The sequence below is a fragment of the Schistocerca nitens genome, chromosome 1 (assembly GCF_023898315.1).
Source record: "Schistocerca nitens isolate TAMUIC-IGC-003100 chromosome 1, iqSchNite1.1, whole genome shotgun sequence".
NCBI lineage: Eukaryota > Metazoa > Arthropoda > Insecta > Orthoptera > Acrididae > Schistocerca > Schistocerca nitens.
Window position 1 is genome coordinate 607,933,226 of NC_064614.1, and position 17,330 is coordinate 607,950,555.

The 17,330-nt window shown below is 35.3% G+C and overlaps 1 protein-coding gene across 1 annotated transcript in view; it reads right to left on the reverse strand.

Moving 5' to 3' along the window:
- Positions 1-17,330, reverse strand: part of LOC126256894 (uncharacterized) — a 758,813-nt gene that overhangs the window by 10,765 nt on the left and 730,718 nt on the right. The window contains exon 14 of the mRNA XM_049955519.1: positions 6,027-9,461. Within this exon, the coding sequence (XP_049811476.1) occupies positions 6,148-9,461 (3,314 nt within the window). The 3' untranslated portion in view covers positions 6,027-6,147. The remainder of the gene's footprint in view (positions 1-6,026; positions 9,462-17,330) is intronic.

A 17,330-nucleotide genomic window follows, 5' to 3' on the forward strand; every position in this document is an offset into this window, starting at 1 on the left:
CAGCAATAATTTTATGTGAGAATATGAGCTCCAAAAGGATTTAGTACTAGATAGAGATTTAATTAAATTAAGTCCAGTGCAGTGCAACTTCATAAATGAGCTCATTAATGTGCATTGGCCTAGTTGTCCTTACTTTCATTTTAGCTGTTTTAAATGCAACAGTAAATTGATACCTTTTTAAGTAGATAGCAAATATGGGGACAATTAATTCTCAATAGGCCTACTGTGCACTATTATTCTATTTCAAATCCTATACTTACACTACTGGCCATTAAAATTGCTACACCACGAAGATGACATGCTTATGATGTGAAATTTAACCAACAGGAAGAAGATGCTGTGATATGCAAATGATTAGCTTTTCAGAGCATTCACACAAGGTTGCCGCCGATGGTGACACCTACAACATGCTGAAATGAGGAAAATTTCCAACCAATTTCTATACACAAACAGCATTTGACCGGCATTGCCTGGTGAAACATTGTTGTGATGCCTCGTGTAAGGAAGAGAAATGCGTACCATCACGTTTCTGACTTTGATAAAGGTCAGGTTGTAGCCTATCGCTATCGTGGTTTATCGTATCGCTACATTGCTGCTCGCGCTGGTCGAGATCCAATGACTGTTAGCAGAATATGGAATCGGTGGGTTCAGGAGGGTAATACGGAACACGGTGCTGGATCTAAATGGCCTCATATCACTAGCAGTCAAGATGACAGGCATCTTATCTGCATGGCTGTAATGGATCGTACAGCCACGTCTCGATCCCTGAGTCAACAGATGAGGACGTTTGCAAGACAACAACCATATGTATGAACAGTTGGATGACATTTGGAGCAGCATGGACTATCAGCTCAGAGACCATGGCTGCGGTTACCCTTGATCCTGCATCACAGACAGTAGTGCCTGCGATGGTGTACTCAACGACGAACCTGGGTGCACAAATGGCAAAACATCATTTTTTTGGAATGAATCCAGGTTCTGTTTACAGCATCATGATGGTGGCATCCGTGTTTGGCAACATCGCGGTGAATGCACATTGGAAGCATGTATTCGTCATCGCCATACTGGCGTATCACCCGGCTTGATGGTATGGGGTGCCATTGGTTACACGTCTCAGTTACCTCTTGTTCACATTGATGGCGCTTTGAACAGTAGACGTTACATTTCAGATGTGTTACGACCCATGGCTCTACCCTTCATTTGATCCCTGTGGAACCCTACATTTTAGCAGGATAATGCACGACTGCAAGTTGCAGGTCCTGTACGGGCCTTTGTGGATACAGAAAATGTTTGACTGCTGCCCTGGCCAGCACATTCTCCAGATCTCTCATCAACTGAAAATTCTCAGGATCTATGCACCCAAATTGCGTGAAAATGTAATCACATGTCAGTTCTAGTATAATATACTTGACCAATGAATACCCGTTTATCATCTGCATTTCTTCTTGGTGTAGCAATTTTAATGGCCAGTAATGTATTTGCAATCTTTTGTGTAGTAAGGACAGCAGATACCATTAATGTCAGTCATTCATCTGGTGGAGAGTCTGCCTTTCAGCTAGATGAGAACTACAGTCCTGAGCTTCTATGAGGTGTGTTTTTTAAGTAAGTACTGTTTTGAATTTTTTTTAAAAAAAAAGAAAAAGAAAAGAAAAGATGTGCTAAGATATCTCAATAATTTTATTTTTAGATGAAATTAATCTACGCACTGACGCCATTACAGTCTGACTCTTCCTTGCTTACTGAGTGTTTAAGATGCCTCCGATCTTGTGCCCAGTGACTACCAACTGTTCCTGCACTTGAAGAAACACCTGGGTGGTCAGCGTCTTCAAGACGATGACGAAGTCAAAACAGTGGTGATGCAGTGGTTAACAAGTCAGGCGGCAGACTTCTATGAGGAAGGTATTCAAAAACTGGTACAGCGTTATGACAAGTGCCTCAATATTGATGGAAATTATGTAGAAAAGTAGATTAAGGTACAGGCTTTCATGTAAAAATAAAATTATTGAGATATCTTAGCACGCCTTTTTTTTTAATTTCAAAACGGTACTTACTTAAAAAACACGCCTCATATTTAGTTTTTATTTATATTCATTCACAATAACAGATATATTATGATGCACTTCATTGTTGCACTTCATAGAAAATGTAGGAATACAGTAAAAACTATTTCACTGAAACATTTATGAAGATTATGATAATTACCACCATCAGTGTGACACTTTTCCCCTCCTAGAGATAACACTCACAGCTTTAAGACCAGAATCCATCATCTCAGATTTAGATTACTTTAGCTGTGAAATGTATAGGAAAATTATCTGTACCACCACACACTGACTGACATGGATGGTATTAACAATTAAATCCATGTAGCTCCATTAAGGAACTTAACAGCCCAAAGGAGACACTACAAGGCTCTTAACTTCAAGATACTCTAGTAACTTTACCCTATTACATCATAAAAGCTTCAAGAAATTTTACATCAGAGAAACATTTGACAAAGCAGAGGTTGGTGAAATATACTATGGAAAGTAAATGATAAACTGATAACACAAAACTTATATAACAGTATTAATAATGACAACTACTCACCAAGTAAGGAAATCTCAAGCAGTTTATAGGCACATAAACAATAAGGTGGTCATTGTGGCTCACATTTTGAACTGAACAACCTTCTTCAGAGTGCACATGGGCATGTGCATGACCACCCACCCACTCATTCCCATTCTCCCTCCTAAGAATCCTCAAGTGCATTTTCTCTGATGTTTCAGCATATATTTGCAGTTTTGTTTTTGTAATGTATAGCTGGAATCATCCCAAATAAATACTGGTCATCATGTCTCTTCTGTGATGCCCAATATCAATGGAAAGTGTGGTTTGTTTCCCAATACAAACAAATTGATTTTTTATGCAGAATTTTGCATGAACGTTAAATAGAGCAATCCCAGATTAGTCTACTGTGATATCTGTTTTATCAATATGTGTTAACAAGGACAGTAAAACATGAAGAATAGCCAGTATTCCAGTAGCAACTGAGCAGCACTGCTACATGGTGGTAGCAGTCAGCACAGGCCGGGACAGTGCTGTAGCAGCTTGAGTAAAAGTTATTCTTTAAGTTTTACTGTCCCTGTGTGTACTTGTCAAAGAGCAAATATCACACTAAACTAATCTGGGCACATTCAATCGAATTGACACCTAAAATTCTGCTTTAAAAATAATTTTGTTTGTAATGGGAAACAACGCTGGGCGTTGCATGAAAGACATGATGAGCAGTGTTTGTTTTGGCTGACTCCCACTACACACTGCAAAACTAAATTGCTAATATCTGCTGAAACACAAATGGAGATTCATCTGATGACTATTTGGAAGGACACCAGAGGGAGGGAGAGAGAGAGAGAGAGAGAGATTTTTGAACCATCACTGAAGATCGTAACCTCAAAATTTGAGTAATAACGTTCAACTTCTTGTTGATTCATATCTATATTGACTATTCAATACTTCCTTCACATAGTGCATTGTTGTCTTTATTAACACTATTTTTTATCTTTCACTAAGGTTTTCCATTATCATAAAAATTAGGTAATATTGGGTTCCTTATGTTTAAACTCACTATTAACAAACAAATGACATTATTAATACCACAATTAATCAGATCCTGTAAAAACAATTGTCCAATAGAAATTCAAGCAGACTGTTGCTTATTCAGTCACTGTGATATGACTCACTTATCTGTCTGAGTGCAGATATTTACTGTTAGTTAATTACTATTTCAAACTAGTTTACTATACAGTCTGACAATTACCCATTCTTATCATTAAGAGGATGGCACACTATGAAATTTTATGTCTGGCATATTGTGATATACATACTGAAAAACATAGCGATAAATGTTTAAGAACATTGTTTAGTAATGACCAACAAAACAAAATTGCCATGTGTGATAAAGGATGAAAGAACAACAGTAAAATATATCTTTCATGGTCCAAATGTTGTTTAAGTGGGTCTCAGAAAAGAAATTAGAGAGAAGGGGGATTGAAATCAATCTGTAGTAACTGAAAAGAGTAGACCTACACCAGAACAATATGATTTTTAAAAACTTAATGCAATATGTTATCCATAATATTTATATATGTGTAATGGAGATATTCTTGTGCAGTTTCTACACTGTTACTGATGTTTTTGTGAGTAAAGTAAAAATAACTTTAATCATTGGCTTGTATTTCATGTATGTTACAGTCCAATACTTTAAATGGGGGTATTTTTGTCTCTGCCAGCTAGAAATAATACTAACAATGTCTTTTTAAATGTGTTCCATAATTATTAGCCATTTGTGTGATTCTCTATTACTTTTGGACACTGCAATGCTTATTACACCTACAATTGAGATCACTGTACATTATTAGACAAACAGCAAGCTTGGTAGCTCTCAGATCATCTAAGTGTTTAAATGTAAGTGGTGACAAAAACTGTTACAGAATTTCAGAAAAATTGCACTCATTGTCACCTGCCTGGTGTCACTTATGCTATTTTTCAAACTCACATGCTGATTGTGCTAATGTACCATAAGAATTTTGTTTCTTAAAACAGCCTGGCTACAACTGAATGACACTTTAAAAAATGATGATAAAGTGCTCAAAGCAAGGGTAAAATTTGCAGGATACATTGTGTCTCTGTTTCCTAAATCTCTGAAGTCCCACGTCACAATAGCTTCACTAGCAGTAACTAGCAAGGTACACTAGCAGCTGCTAAGAGCAGCAATTGTAACAATGAATAATTTTCCTTTCCCTCATTTTCATCTCTGATCTTTGACTGAGAAAACTGAAGCATTACCTCAATGTAGTACAATTCACTTCCTGGTTGTCCATATTGTCCAAGGAAACCAAGTTGACACTTGAAAGCAGTGCCTAATGAGAGTGATTATAAATGCATTTCCCATTTATGGTCACTCTCATCAGCCTTCGCACCAGCATCAACTTGGTTTGTACAGACAATAGTTTGTCCCTGTTTAAGCAAATGACTATAAGTTATTGGTTTACTAAATATATTTTCACTCCTGATACTCTCTACAAAATTCATGCAGTTGTTTTCTACTTTTGTTAGTATTATACTTCAACAAATGAAAAAATGAAGCTCATGGTAACCATATTGATTAGCCTTATAACACAGTCTACTGTCAAGAGTTGTCATTGACTTTCACTACATTTTTGTTTCAAGGAGAAAGGTTAAGTTTTAGAATTCAAATTGACCATGAACTTCATACATGCTTCTGAATGTCAAAGGCATCCAATGTTATGCAGCTATTATGTACTGTAATAAAAATGAAAGTAATAGTTCACACAATATGACACACACACTAGTTGTTAGAGTCAGTGCAAGGGTAAATGCAAACATCTCTTTGAAGCAAACTGCACCTTTGCAAGCATTTTATGTGTCAGTTAAAGTTCAGAATAAAATCTGATGCCATCATAGAATGAAGAACACTGACTAACACCAGTTAATGATTATTTAGTTTATCTGCGCTCAAAAATGCAGGGTGCAGAGACAGTGAGTTGATTTCTCTGTTTATTGGTGTACAAATTTTGTAACTCATGATTATGAGTTAAAGAGAAAGTAGTTACAACATGGTTATTTGTACTTCTCCCAACTTTCTGAACTGATTTTGTGCAAATATTATGAATGCTTATTATTTTGAATGTCATTATTGTTATGACAGTTTTTGTAAAAGGGAGCATAATTTATGAAATTTTAGAAGGAACTCAAAACAGTAATTGTGTGTCTTAATAAATAAAAGTTTTGCTCCACAATAAAAAGCTCCCCTTTTTTCTCTTTTTTTCATTTCTGAAAGGTGGAGTTTACTCCAGAGAGACAAAGTTCATAGGCTTTTCAAATCCAGATTACGTCTAGCAAAAATTTTAAAATGCAGACCAAAATTACCAAGAAATAATTAATAAGTGATTAACTACAGTACGCATCAAAATTATTAGAAGACTAAAGTCACAAAATTTATAAAAGAGGGTGATGCCGAGTACCTCCTGGGTATGACCCAGCTGGTCGACCTGCTACAGACATCTCAAATGTCTACCAAAAGCTCGAACGTTTGAACAAGTGATCACCCTCTGTTCACAGTCTGCCTGTCTCATCTCTTTCACATCATGAAGCTTGGGCTGAGGCAGGGGTCTCTGCACTGGACTCATTTTCTGGAATTACAGGAGCTTCAGGTAGGGGATCACTCTGAGACCCAGTCTTGTTCTCTTTTGAAGTCTCTGCTGATGCAAGATCCTTTGGCAGGTTTTTTGAGCTTGGTATCCTGGGACACTTAGCCCACAGTCCATTTATGAGACCTGTGCTGAAACCATGTGGTTGGGTGTGTTCTTGTAAAAGCTTAAATGCTTTTGAAGGAACAACATCATATTCAAAAGTTTGGTCAGTTCCATAATATGCATTTTGATTCCCCCAAGAATCATAATAATTGCAATAATCATAATAATTTGCACCATACATGGCATGTGTTGGGGGCATCAGTGGGTTGGCAATGTTGCTATTGGCAGCGTTGGCATTATTATTATTATAATTAATGGAATGTTGAGTCTGAAAACAAGATTGGTTTGAAGGCAAGCAAAACCCATTGCTTTCTTCTGAACCAGGGGAACTGACTGTGTCATATGGATCCATATCTTCTTGCAGTATACGTAATGCAGCTGCATGTAGTTTTGCCAGAGGTAATTTCTTTAGACGTTTACCTTTTTTCTTTTGCAACAAGCTTCGTATAAGCTCTTTTACTAAACGATCAGTAATAGTTGGAGAAGCAGGAGACCCAATGCCTGAAGAAGATGATAGACTATCTGGATCACTTGAACTATTCTGACGCAGTGGTAGTGTAAGTTGATCTTTCCTTGATTTCAGGGTTCCAACTGATTCTGTGTGTAAATCTTCTGCTTTATCATCATCCTCATCATTTTCTTCATCTTCTTTCCCACATTCATCCTGGAGAAGTTTGAAAAGACGAGAATGAGTAGCTGCTCTCTGACATTTGCTTAACAGTTGTAACTCATTTAAATTTAATTCAGACTCTGTGTCTGCATCCGATATGGGACGACTTAAGTCAGATGTTACTCCTGAATCATCTTCTTCACTTTCTTCCTGAGATTTTGAATTACTGGTTCTCATCTCATTTCTTCCTTGACTATTTGTTTCTGTGGAGTCTCTTCTCTGATTATCTCTGTGTGTCCCACTGGCAGTTTTTGGCTGTGTTTGTGAAGTTTCTAATTTGTTAAAAGTTTCATTATTGGAAATAATTTTACTATCAGTAACAATATTAAGTATCTTATCTGTTATGTCACTGCTGTCATTATTATTTGTATTTTCTGATTTGCTGTTTCTCTCAGAAACATAGTTTGTTGCAGGACTTTCAACTTTTTCTTTTGGTTTTATTGATATATTCCTCTCTCTTGTACTACTACTGGAACTGGCGCTACTTATACTCTCAGAATTAGAGGAACTCTCATCTTCACTTGTATCTGTGTCTTCCAACTCATGATTAGCAGTATTAACCATGGCATGTTCATCCTCTTTGTCACACTGTTGTTCGCAAGTTGATATTTCTTGCATTTTATTACTGCTCTGTACCTTCCTATTCTGTTCACCTTTGTCTTTTGTTGTTACACCTTTAGCTTCTGAAGTCTTGTTACTCTTTTCATCATCAATATTAGACCCAATCAGTTTTTTAATATGTGGAGCAAGTTTTACAGTTTGAATACTTGTACTACTGGAATCATCTTCCCAGTGACTGAAAGCACAGTCGCTATCATCACCCTTCACTTTTCCATCATCATCATCCTCTTCAGATACATTATTCAAATTCTCTGATGTAATATGTGACTTCGGAGGTTGTGGCTTTTTGTTGTTTGTTTTCTTCAGAGGCAGTGACAGACAAACAGATATATCAGAGTCAGACTCAGCAGTTTCATATACATCTAAATCTGATGCACTCCTTTGCCTGTTTAAATTATCCTCTAAACTCCCATGTCTTGAAAGCTTTGATATTTCAGATTCTTCTTTTTTGGTTATATCACCTTGCTGGTTAAAATGTTTATCCACATCTTGCTTCCACTGTTCTACTTTATCATTAGAACTAGATCGTGCTGTCAGACAAACAGTTACTGATACATCAGCTTCTTTTTGAGCTGTTGCCTTATTATTCACATTTGGTTTCAGCTCTCTTAACTTTGTGTCACCAAGAACTTCATCTTCCTTGGGAATCCTTTTCACCTGACTATCTCCAACGATCAGTGTTGTTACCTCTTCATCATTTTCTGATCTACTGAATTTGAGTTTTAGTGGCAAACGTACTGTTACTGTTGATGAACCAGGATCCATTGCATCATAATCAACATCACTGTCATCTTCACAATTATCCAGCGTTGCTGTTGAACTGTCACCATCTTCGCTTAAGTTACGAACATCAGCTTTCTCAGCTGAGTGAATGCGCTTAGTAGACTCTACATCACTGCATTCACTTTCTTCAAAAATCACACTTAGCTGGTGTGGAAGGCAAGTCTCTTCTTCATTGTTATAATGTCCTCTGTCACTAACCTCTTCAAACTCATCATCTCCATCTGAATCTTCTTCCCTTTCTGTTTCATCATCATTCGTTTCAGAGCTATGAGAAAGAACATCTGAACCAGAGTTATTGTTATACACGTTTATATCAGAAACAGACCGAATCATTTGCAGACTGTTACTACTACTTTTAGCAGATTCATCTGCTTCATTTCTATTCTCATCCTCCACCTCAGTATCTGAATCACTGGTATCATCTTCTTCAGAGCTACTACTATCATTTTCATTGGTTGATTCTTTCTTTCCATTGGCTTCATTACATTTTGGTGTGACACTCTCAGAAATCTTGTCTGGTTCAGTTACAATTTTATGCATATTTTCTTTTTCATTGTTACAAATCTCATTTGTGTTTCCTTCTGGTACATTATGTGGATTTCCTGATGGATGATTCATGTGTGGAAGCATTACTGGAGGATGTCCCTGGGGAATTCCATGTGCAAAATTTGCCCCATAATATGCCATTTCATCAGTGGATGAATATCCAGAACATTCATCGGAATCACTTCCACTATGTGGGTATCTAAATTGTCTTGATGGAGTGAAATGATGAGGTGAATAGACTGGAGGATATGGTGGAGGAGGATAACCATATGCAGCCATTTCTGCCATGTAAGCATACATAGCTGAATATGGGTCCCAGTAGTGCGGAGAAGGAGCTTGTGAATTCTTCTGTCCTTCCAAATTAGGAACAGGGTAGTATCTCCACCAGGCCTCAGGACCCCAGTAAGGAGGTACAGGTGACATGTTAGGATCATAAGGATACCACTGCCCAGCAGCATTCTCATCATAGCCTTGATGTGAGACAGAGACAGGTGCCTCACATTCGTCTGATGACGGGGCACTAGCTACAACAAATAAAAATCAGAAAGGGAAGATATAATCTGTTCCTTTTATTTAGTATGCAATTTGCCATCGAATAAAAACAGCTAATTAAAAATATCTGAACAAAAATCCAAAACCTATCTCTGATAATAATTCATTGTCTCTCTATTATAACAAAATAATGTAGTTAGATATTTACATTAGTGAAGCTAAATCTGGGACACTGAAATACCTTTATATCTATGATGATAAATCACAAGGTATCATTTATATTATTATTTACTTCTGGAGTGTTTATAGATTGGTCTATCAATGATGGTAGTCACAGTTCTCTTAAATTTTTTAAGAATTATGTTAACAGGTGCAGACCTCATGTTATTAAATGTATGAATTATATCAAATTAAGAACTACAATATAATTCTTGCAGCGATTACAGATTCACAGTACTCCAGTAGATTGTGGTCATAAGTATTAACATATTTATATATCACAGGAGAAACAAGATTAAAGAAGAATATTCAACAACTCCTTGCCTATTCTTAAAAATTATTTATACAGCAAGCACACTGTGTACTGAAAGTAATTTCCAAAATAATATGTTTGGTATATTATTTATCTTATTGTTCCCAAAAATAAAAAATAAACTCTGTATTTAGGAGAAATATGAGTGATACAGTTTATTGAAGCACTGTATTAAACAAGTGCATAAAATATTTTTATATGACATAGCTTCAGTTTTATTTTGTAATACGGAAAATATATCTTTCAACTTAAAATTTTCTTCAGTGGTGTGGAATAAAATGTAGCAGCCTAGAAATATTCTTCTAATTAATCTAAACACATTCAGTTATAGAGAGAATAAATTGCTTTGAAGAATGTCGCAATATATTAGAATGTTGCAATATATTAGTTTGTAAAAACAGTGTTATATGAAAAAGAAGTTAAAGATTAATTTAGATACTGATAAATGCTATGCCTTTATACAGAACACATTTGATGAAATTTGTCAGATCCCTTGTACCAATAATGAATCCCAAGTATACATATGAGGTGGTATAAGTCAACATTAGGAACAATTGAGAGATAAATTGGATGGAGAAATTACATAGTAGAAATGTAAGAAAGGTGAGAGATAGATAGAGAGAGAGAGAGAGAGAGAGAGAGAGAGAGAGAGAGTGAGTGCGTGCATGCATTGTTGAATGATCAGATGATCAGTTCTCCAATTCAGTACTGATATTTCGTAAAACAATTGTTTTATAAGAGATACAGATTATATGTGTCATTTAATAACTTTGTCAGTTCAGCACTGAAGACAAAAGAGATAATGGTTATGCAACCTGTACATTCATGTGAGCAAGAGCAATAGAAGATAAAGGGCATAAGTATAGAAAGCCAAATACTGAAGGCAGGTATTACCTTATGTTTAGACTTTGTGCATGTCACTTCTGGTAGAATTTGCTATAGATTTCTCTGTCAGTCAAGTCTGATGTGAAAAATTGAAATGTGAAACTGAGGAATGATTTGTCTCTTAAATTTGCATAGATTAATGTAACAAAAATAAATGAAGATGGAGAATAACCTCACTGTCAAACAAGCCATTGAATTTAACTTGATATTTAAATTAAGTGGAACTTTAAAAATACTACAAAATGTTCAATAACTTTTCATATAGTGTAGCTGCAAGCTACAAAACATTGGCATGCTTAGTCAAATATCAAACAGTGAGGATTTAAAAGCCAAAAAATATATTTTCCTGGTTGTGTCTTTTAACATCAAATTTCAGAAATATACTTGCAATATGTATTTGAAGGTAATTGTCACCAATTCTAATTGACTTTTTTTTCCACACTTCTTTCACTGAGTATGAAACAGACTCACAGCTATTTGCTGAAAAGATATTTTTAGAAATTTAAGTTATGGTTTCCTGCAAAACAAGATGAGTTTCTTCTAGTTTCTTCAACATGAGAATAGAAATTTAAATGCCACTTTCCTGTAAAATAAGATCCCTCTGTTCTATTATATTTGATGTGAGAATATTTAATGATGTGAAAACTTTTGCCTGGCTAGACAAATATCTTACTTTCTGCCTTTCTGATCCCACTATTCTCTGCAACCTAGTAAGAATTGGAAAATGCTCAGGACTGAATGCACAGGTACCCTACAACTCAGTATAAGTCATTTAGGATTAGAATTGTTTGCATATTCATTTCATAAATCATATCCATCAGTAACAATGTGAAGTTCTTCATAATTGTACCAAAAACCGGATACTGTATTGTTTGCCCTTCACATCAGTTACCTGATCTATTTATCCCAATTAGAAGTATTTGAATAGTCTCTCCAAATTATTTGATATGTGTGAATCATTTGCATGGCTTAGCAATGGTGCTGTAATCAAAACATTCTCCATACTTCTGTGTAACTTATATGACTATATTTACAGAGGCATGCCAACATTCTTGTCTCCCAAGCACATGGTGATCATATTTTCTTGTGACATCTCTTTGGCTTCATCATAATTTTTTATGACATGTCTTTGGCTAAACTGAAGTTCTGGATAATGTCAACAACCTAAATCCCATCACAAACCTGTTCCAGTACTCTCTAACTATGTGGGTTTTCTATTAACTGGCAAGGAATAAAGAAACTTGATATTCATTTCAGCACCACTTCACTTCTATGATGTGCTGAATGTCAAAGGAAGCCTGTTAGGTATTTTGAACTGTTCTTCATAACATTCAGGTTGATTTTTACAGCACAGTTGTTTAACTTCAATGAAAGCCTCCATGTTTGATAACAAAAATTTCCAATGCTCCAAACTGACATCAGTGATATAGATTCACAGTTCATTTACTTTTATATTTTGACCCTTAACAAAAATTGTCACTATCTAGCAATTTTCTTAGATGATTTGGGTGCATCATTACTGCTGTAGTGTAACTGTTGTAAGGGATAAATTCGTCGGTCTACATCAACTATATGCACTATCCTCAAGGACAAGGACAACATTAAGGAGATAGATGCTTTAAACGGAATGACAAAGAGTATCTAAACAATGGTTCCATATTCTGGATGACATCAAAGCAATGGCATGGTGAAACTATTAACGAGAACATCATTTGTGAGAATGCAAGAATAATTTTTGCTGACCTCATTATAAGAAGACACCAGGATCATCAGTGGCCGAAGAAGTGTTTAAGGGAAGCCATAGGCAATTCGAGCAGTTTAAGAGAAGAACTGGCATCCACAGCATTGTGAGGCATAGTGAAGCAGCCAGCTCCAACACAAAGGCAGCAGAGAAGTTCATCAGCAACTTCAAGATGCTTATAGCCTCTGATGATTATCTGCCACAACAGGTTTTTAATTGTAACAAGATGGGTCTATTCTGGAAAAAGATGCTGAAGTGTACCTTTATAACAGTAGAGGAGGATACTTTGCCCTGTCACAAGCCAATGAAAGTCCATCTCACACTCCTGTTTTGTGCCCATGCAAGTGGTGATCTGAAAATTAAACAGCTGCTTGTTTACCATTCAGAAACTCCACAAGCCCTCAAGAAGTAAGTCCAGAAGAGTGGGTCAAATGTGATGTGGAGGTCCAACAACAAGGTTTGGGTGACATGTGGTCTTTTTTTGTGATTGGACCAATGTAGTGTTTGGTCCTGCAGTAAAAAATATTTGCTGAGATGAATCTGCCACTCCATGTCTTGCTTGTTATGGACAATGCTCCTGCCCATTTCCAGGCCTACAAGAACACCTCCTTGAAGAATTTCAATTCATCAAGATCCACTTTCTGCCTCCCAACACCACTCCACTACTCTAGCCTATGGACAGTAGATTATTTCTAACTTTAAGGAACTCTATACTAAAGCACTCTTTGAATTCACTGAAGCTATCAATCTCACTCTCAGAGAGTTTTGTAAATATCACTTCAACATCATTGCCTGCATCAAGATGATCAAAAAGGTGTGAGAAGGTGTTATCGAGAGAACTCTCACTTCTGCTTCAACGAAGCTTTGGCTGAAGTGAATTGTCAAATGCAACTCTGAGGCATTTGAGTCAGTATCTCTGTAGTCTGTAGTCAATGAGACTGTGTCTTTTGCCAAGAGCATGGGACTAGAAGTGATAACAATGATACTGATGAACTTGTGGATGATCATAGCCAAGAAGACCACCGAAGAGCTTATGGAGTTGCAGTGTGTTTCACAGCAGGAATATGTGGAGAGGAGTTCTTCATAGGAGGAGAAGGAGGCAATAACGGCACAGCAGCAATCTTCTGGTGCAATAAGAGAAATGCTGAAAGCATGGGAATCGGTTGCATCATACACTGAAAATCATCACTCCAATAAAGAAGTGACAATGTGTGCTACAAATTTACTTGATGATAATGCTGTGTCTCATTTTCACCAAGTGTTGAATCATCTGCAGAAACAAATGGCTATAGATAGCTTCCTTGTAAAAAAGAATTACTTCTGTATAATGAATAATTAAGTACATAATACTGTAAATATAATTTTCTTTGAATAACTAGCATGAATAATATAAAACGTTTAGTACTTTTTCTGCATGGGATGCATTATTGTATTTTACATTAATTTATGCGGGATAAATTGTTTTGCTCAATGAGTGTTATGCACTAAGAATAAGTTTTTGGAACGAGTTATGCTCACTATGCGAGGTTCCACTGTATACAAATCTCTCATCACAAGTTGATCCTGTAATTGACAGAGGATAATGTACTGGCATATGTTAGTCCAAGGGCACATTTTGGAGCAAAAAAAAAAAAAAAAAAGGTAATTACATGAAATTAAGGTACAAAAATAAGTGCATATTTTTCATTGTCTATCAAATGCTAAGTCACAGAACATATTAAAAATTATAAAAGCACCTTGGGTGATTGTACAGTGAATAATAACTGCAGCTAAATAAGAAGTAATATGTGATTGTCAACAAAATGTTGAACTGAGCAATCAGTAATAACTAGAATTTGTTGAATTGGAGGATGTGGTTATTAAGATTGAGCAAGGGACCTAAAAGACTTGTGAGCTTGGACTGAAAGGACAATATTCTGCAAATTACTTAAGATTAGCTTACAGAATTTAAAATGGTTAACTTTATATAATTTAATATAGCAATGTTAATCAGTGAATTTCTGAGGGTAACTTGGCTGGTCACAATAAAATACAAACAATGACATCAAAGCAAAAATAACATTTTCAAGTAACTGGTCTTGGCAGAAATAGGCCTACTGAAAATTATGAGAGTTTATTACTGCACTCTCCATAAAAAGGATTGGTTTTACAAGAAGTTGGATTAACTGATAGGAAAAACACTGAAAATCACTTGTGACATGTCTGAAAACAAATGTGTCTATAGTGCAAAGAAAACCAAAAAATATCTTTTCAGTACCTGTCAGATTAAGCAATAAAACTTATAATTATGAAAAAGGAAAAGAGATCTGACATGCATGATTCAGTAATGAAAACAAGAGGAGATGGCAGACAGCAAAATCAAAACATTTCAAGACAAATGTTCAAAAATTTTAGACAATTGGCCGTTGACAATTAAACAATTAACTGGAGAAAGCTGGAAGCTTAAATTTTTAAATGAATGAAATCTAAACACATTGCCAGTGTAAATGACAATTCAGAGGTGTTAAGAAATATATGTGAAGGGTAGAAGATCATAATGAAATATGAGACAGATGAACTTATTTTCATTATGATGATAAAAAGATAGTCTATATACTGTGGTCTATATACAAAACAACAACACCATTTTTATAAACTTGTAAACCTTCAACATGTAAGAAGGGAAATGTGAAACAAAATGTGGTTGAAATCTGTAAGCAAAGTAAAAATTTTAACCATTCAATTTCTATGCTAAACCAACTGTAAAACTCAAACTGAATTAAATATTGAAAAACATTATTTTTGCAACTACATGAAAGGGAAGTTACCGTTTAACATTCTGTCTGTAGGGTAAAGAGGATATTAAATACACAGCACAAGCTTAGATTACATTAGGTTGAGTATGAAAAAGTATCTATGTCATTTTGAAAGAAACCATATTAGCATGTGCTTTATGTGATTTAGAGAAACAATGGAAAAATAAAAGTAAAACAGTGTGAGAATTTGGAGCCAACCCTCCACCCAAAGTGCCTTAATCACTATATCATATCACTTGATTTTTGTAACCTAAACCCATGAGCATCAATATATACACCCTCTGCCTGCTATGCCATTTAATGGTAAATTGTGTATGCTGAGTGCTGCATCAGAAAGTTGAGGAGGTATTAGGTAAACATGCATTTTATTTTCATAAAAGTATGGGTATTGCAAAAAGTTAATTTGTGAGGATTTATATCTCATAAATACGGTTCCAAAAAAACTTTGACCTATCAATGTGGCATAAATTACTTAAAATATGGAAATGTATAGAATGATATTATAAAAATAATTGCTGTATTTGAAAGCACTAAGAACCCATAAGAAATTGAACATGATTAAAAGCAAGACTATCTTGGGTGAGGCATATCTATAATTGTCTCCTGGTCCTGCAAACAGTATTGAGAGAGGCATATCTATAATTGTCCCACTGCCCTGCATAGAGCAAGAAGCAACAGAAATTAAAACACTAGTTGAATGTAAAAGAGAAAACACTGAATGTGTCACAGATATAACAAAGTGAAAGGAAACTGTGTGATAATTTTTTGCAATAATGATGAAATAAAACTGAAAGCATCGGCTTTGTCACTAACAGTATGTGTAATTTATCCAGTACCTGGATACAGTGTTTCCAGATGTGATCACCTAGAATCAGAGTTATACTCTATGAATGAAGGGATAATAACTTAAAAAATAAAGACTGTTGGGGAATTACAATGTTGGAATGTAAACCAGTGAAATTTTTAGTGCAAAAATACACCAAGTAATTACGTCAGTCATTGACAGGAATATCCACTCAAATTGGCATTATAATGAATTACATTTGATGGAGCATTACAATAAATTTGCATGAACTTAAAATATTATCATGAAATGAAAGATATACTAATCAGCAGGAGATATTTGTAGTTTTCAACTTTCTCCTGAGTAGCAACCCTGCCAACAATCCGACAAAGATGATGTTATGCATGATGTCAATGATAACTGAACACATGATGAATGAATAATGGAATGTTCTACTCATGCCCTAGACGTACTTTGCTCAACACAAGACCATTTTGTTTATCTTACATGCAGTCCACGGTTCAGTCTTTTTTCTCTAGAAAATGAATGATGCTAAATCATCAGACGGTAAACTTGCATGGACTACCAGGAATTTATAAATATGTGAAATTACTGAATATCTTATGTTACAGTGTCTCTGATAAAAAGAATTGCATTTTGATATGTAGGCAAAACAGAAATGAGTAAGCTCCTTTGGAGAAAGCTAAATCATACATTGTAAGCAGTATATTCAATTCAGAAACTAGAACTGTATCTATTACATTTCTAAAATTCTAGTCAAGAGTACTAAAAGATTAATCTGAATAATTTTCAAATTAGTACATGTTATGTAAGAAAATAAGTTTGTGTGTTGAGGACTTGCCTGTGTAGACAAGGGTGGCTTATTTAATTGGTGAAATGGGAATTCTGTTTAGCAACACGAAAAGTGATAAAACATGTCATAGGAATCCAATTTCAATATTCTAAGCTGACAACAATTAAACTCATCCTTGTATCTTATATTATAAAGCTATTTCAAAGGAATTAATCAAACTGATTCATTCAAGATTTGCGATTTCAACACCCATGCTCAAAAGGATTACATAAGCAATCAGCAATCACAAGTATTAAAAAGATCACATTTCTTACACACAATCCATGGTAAAATGTAATTTTCTTCATTAA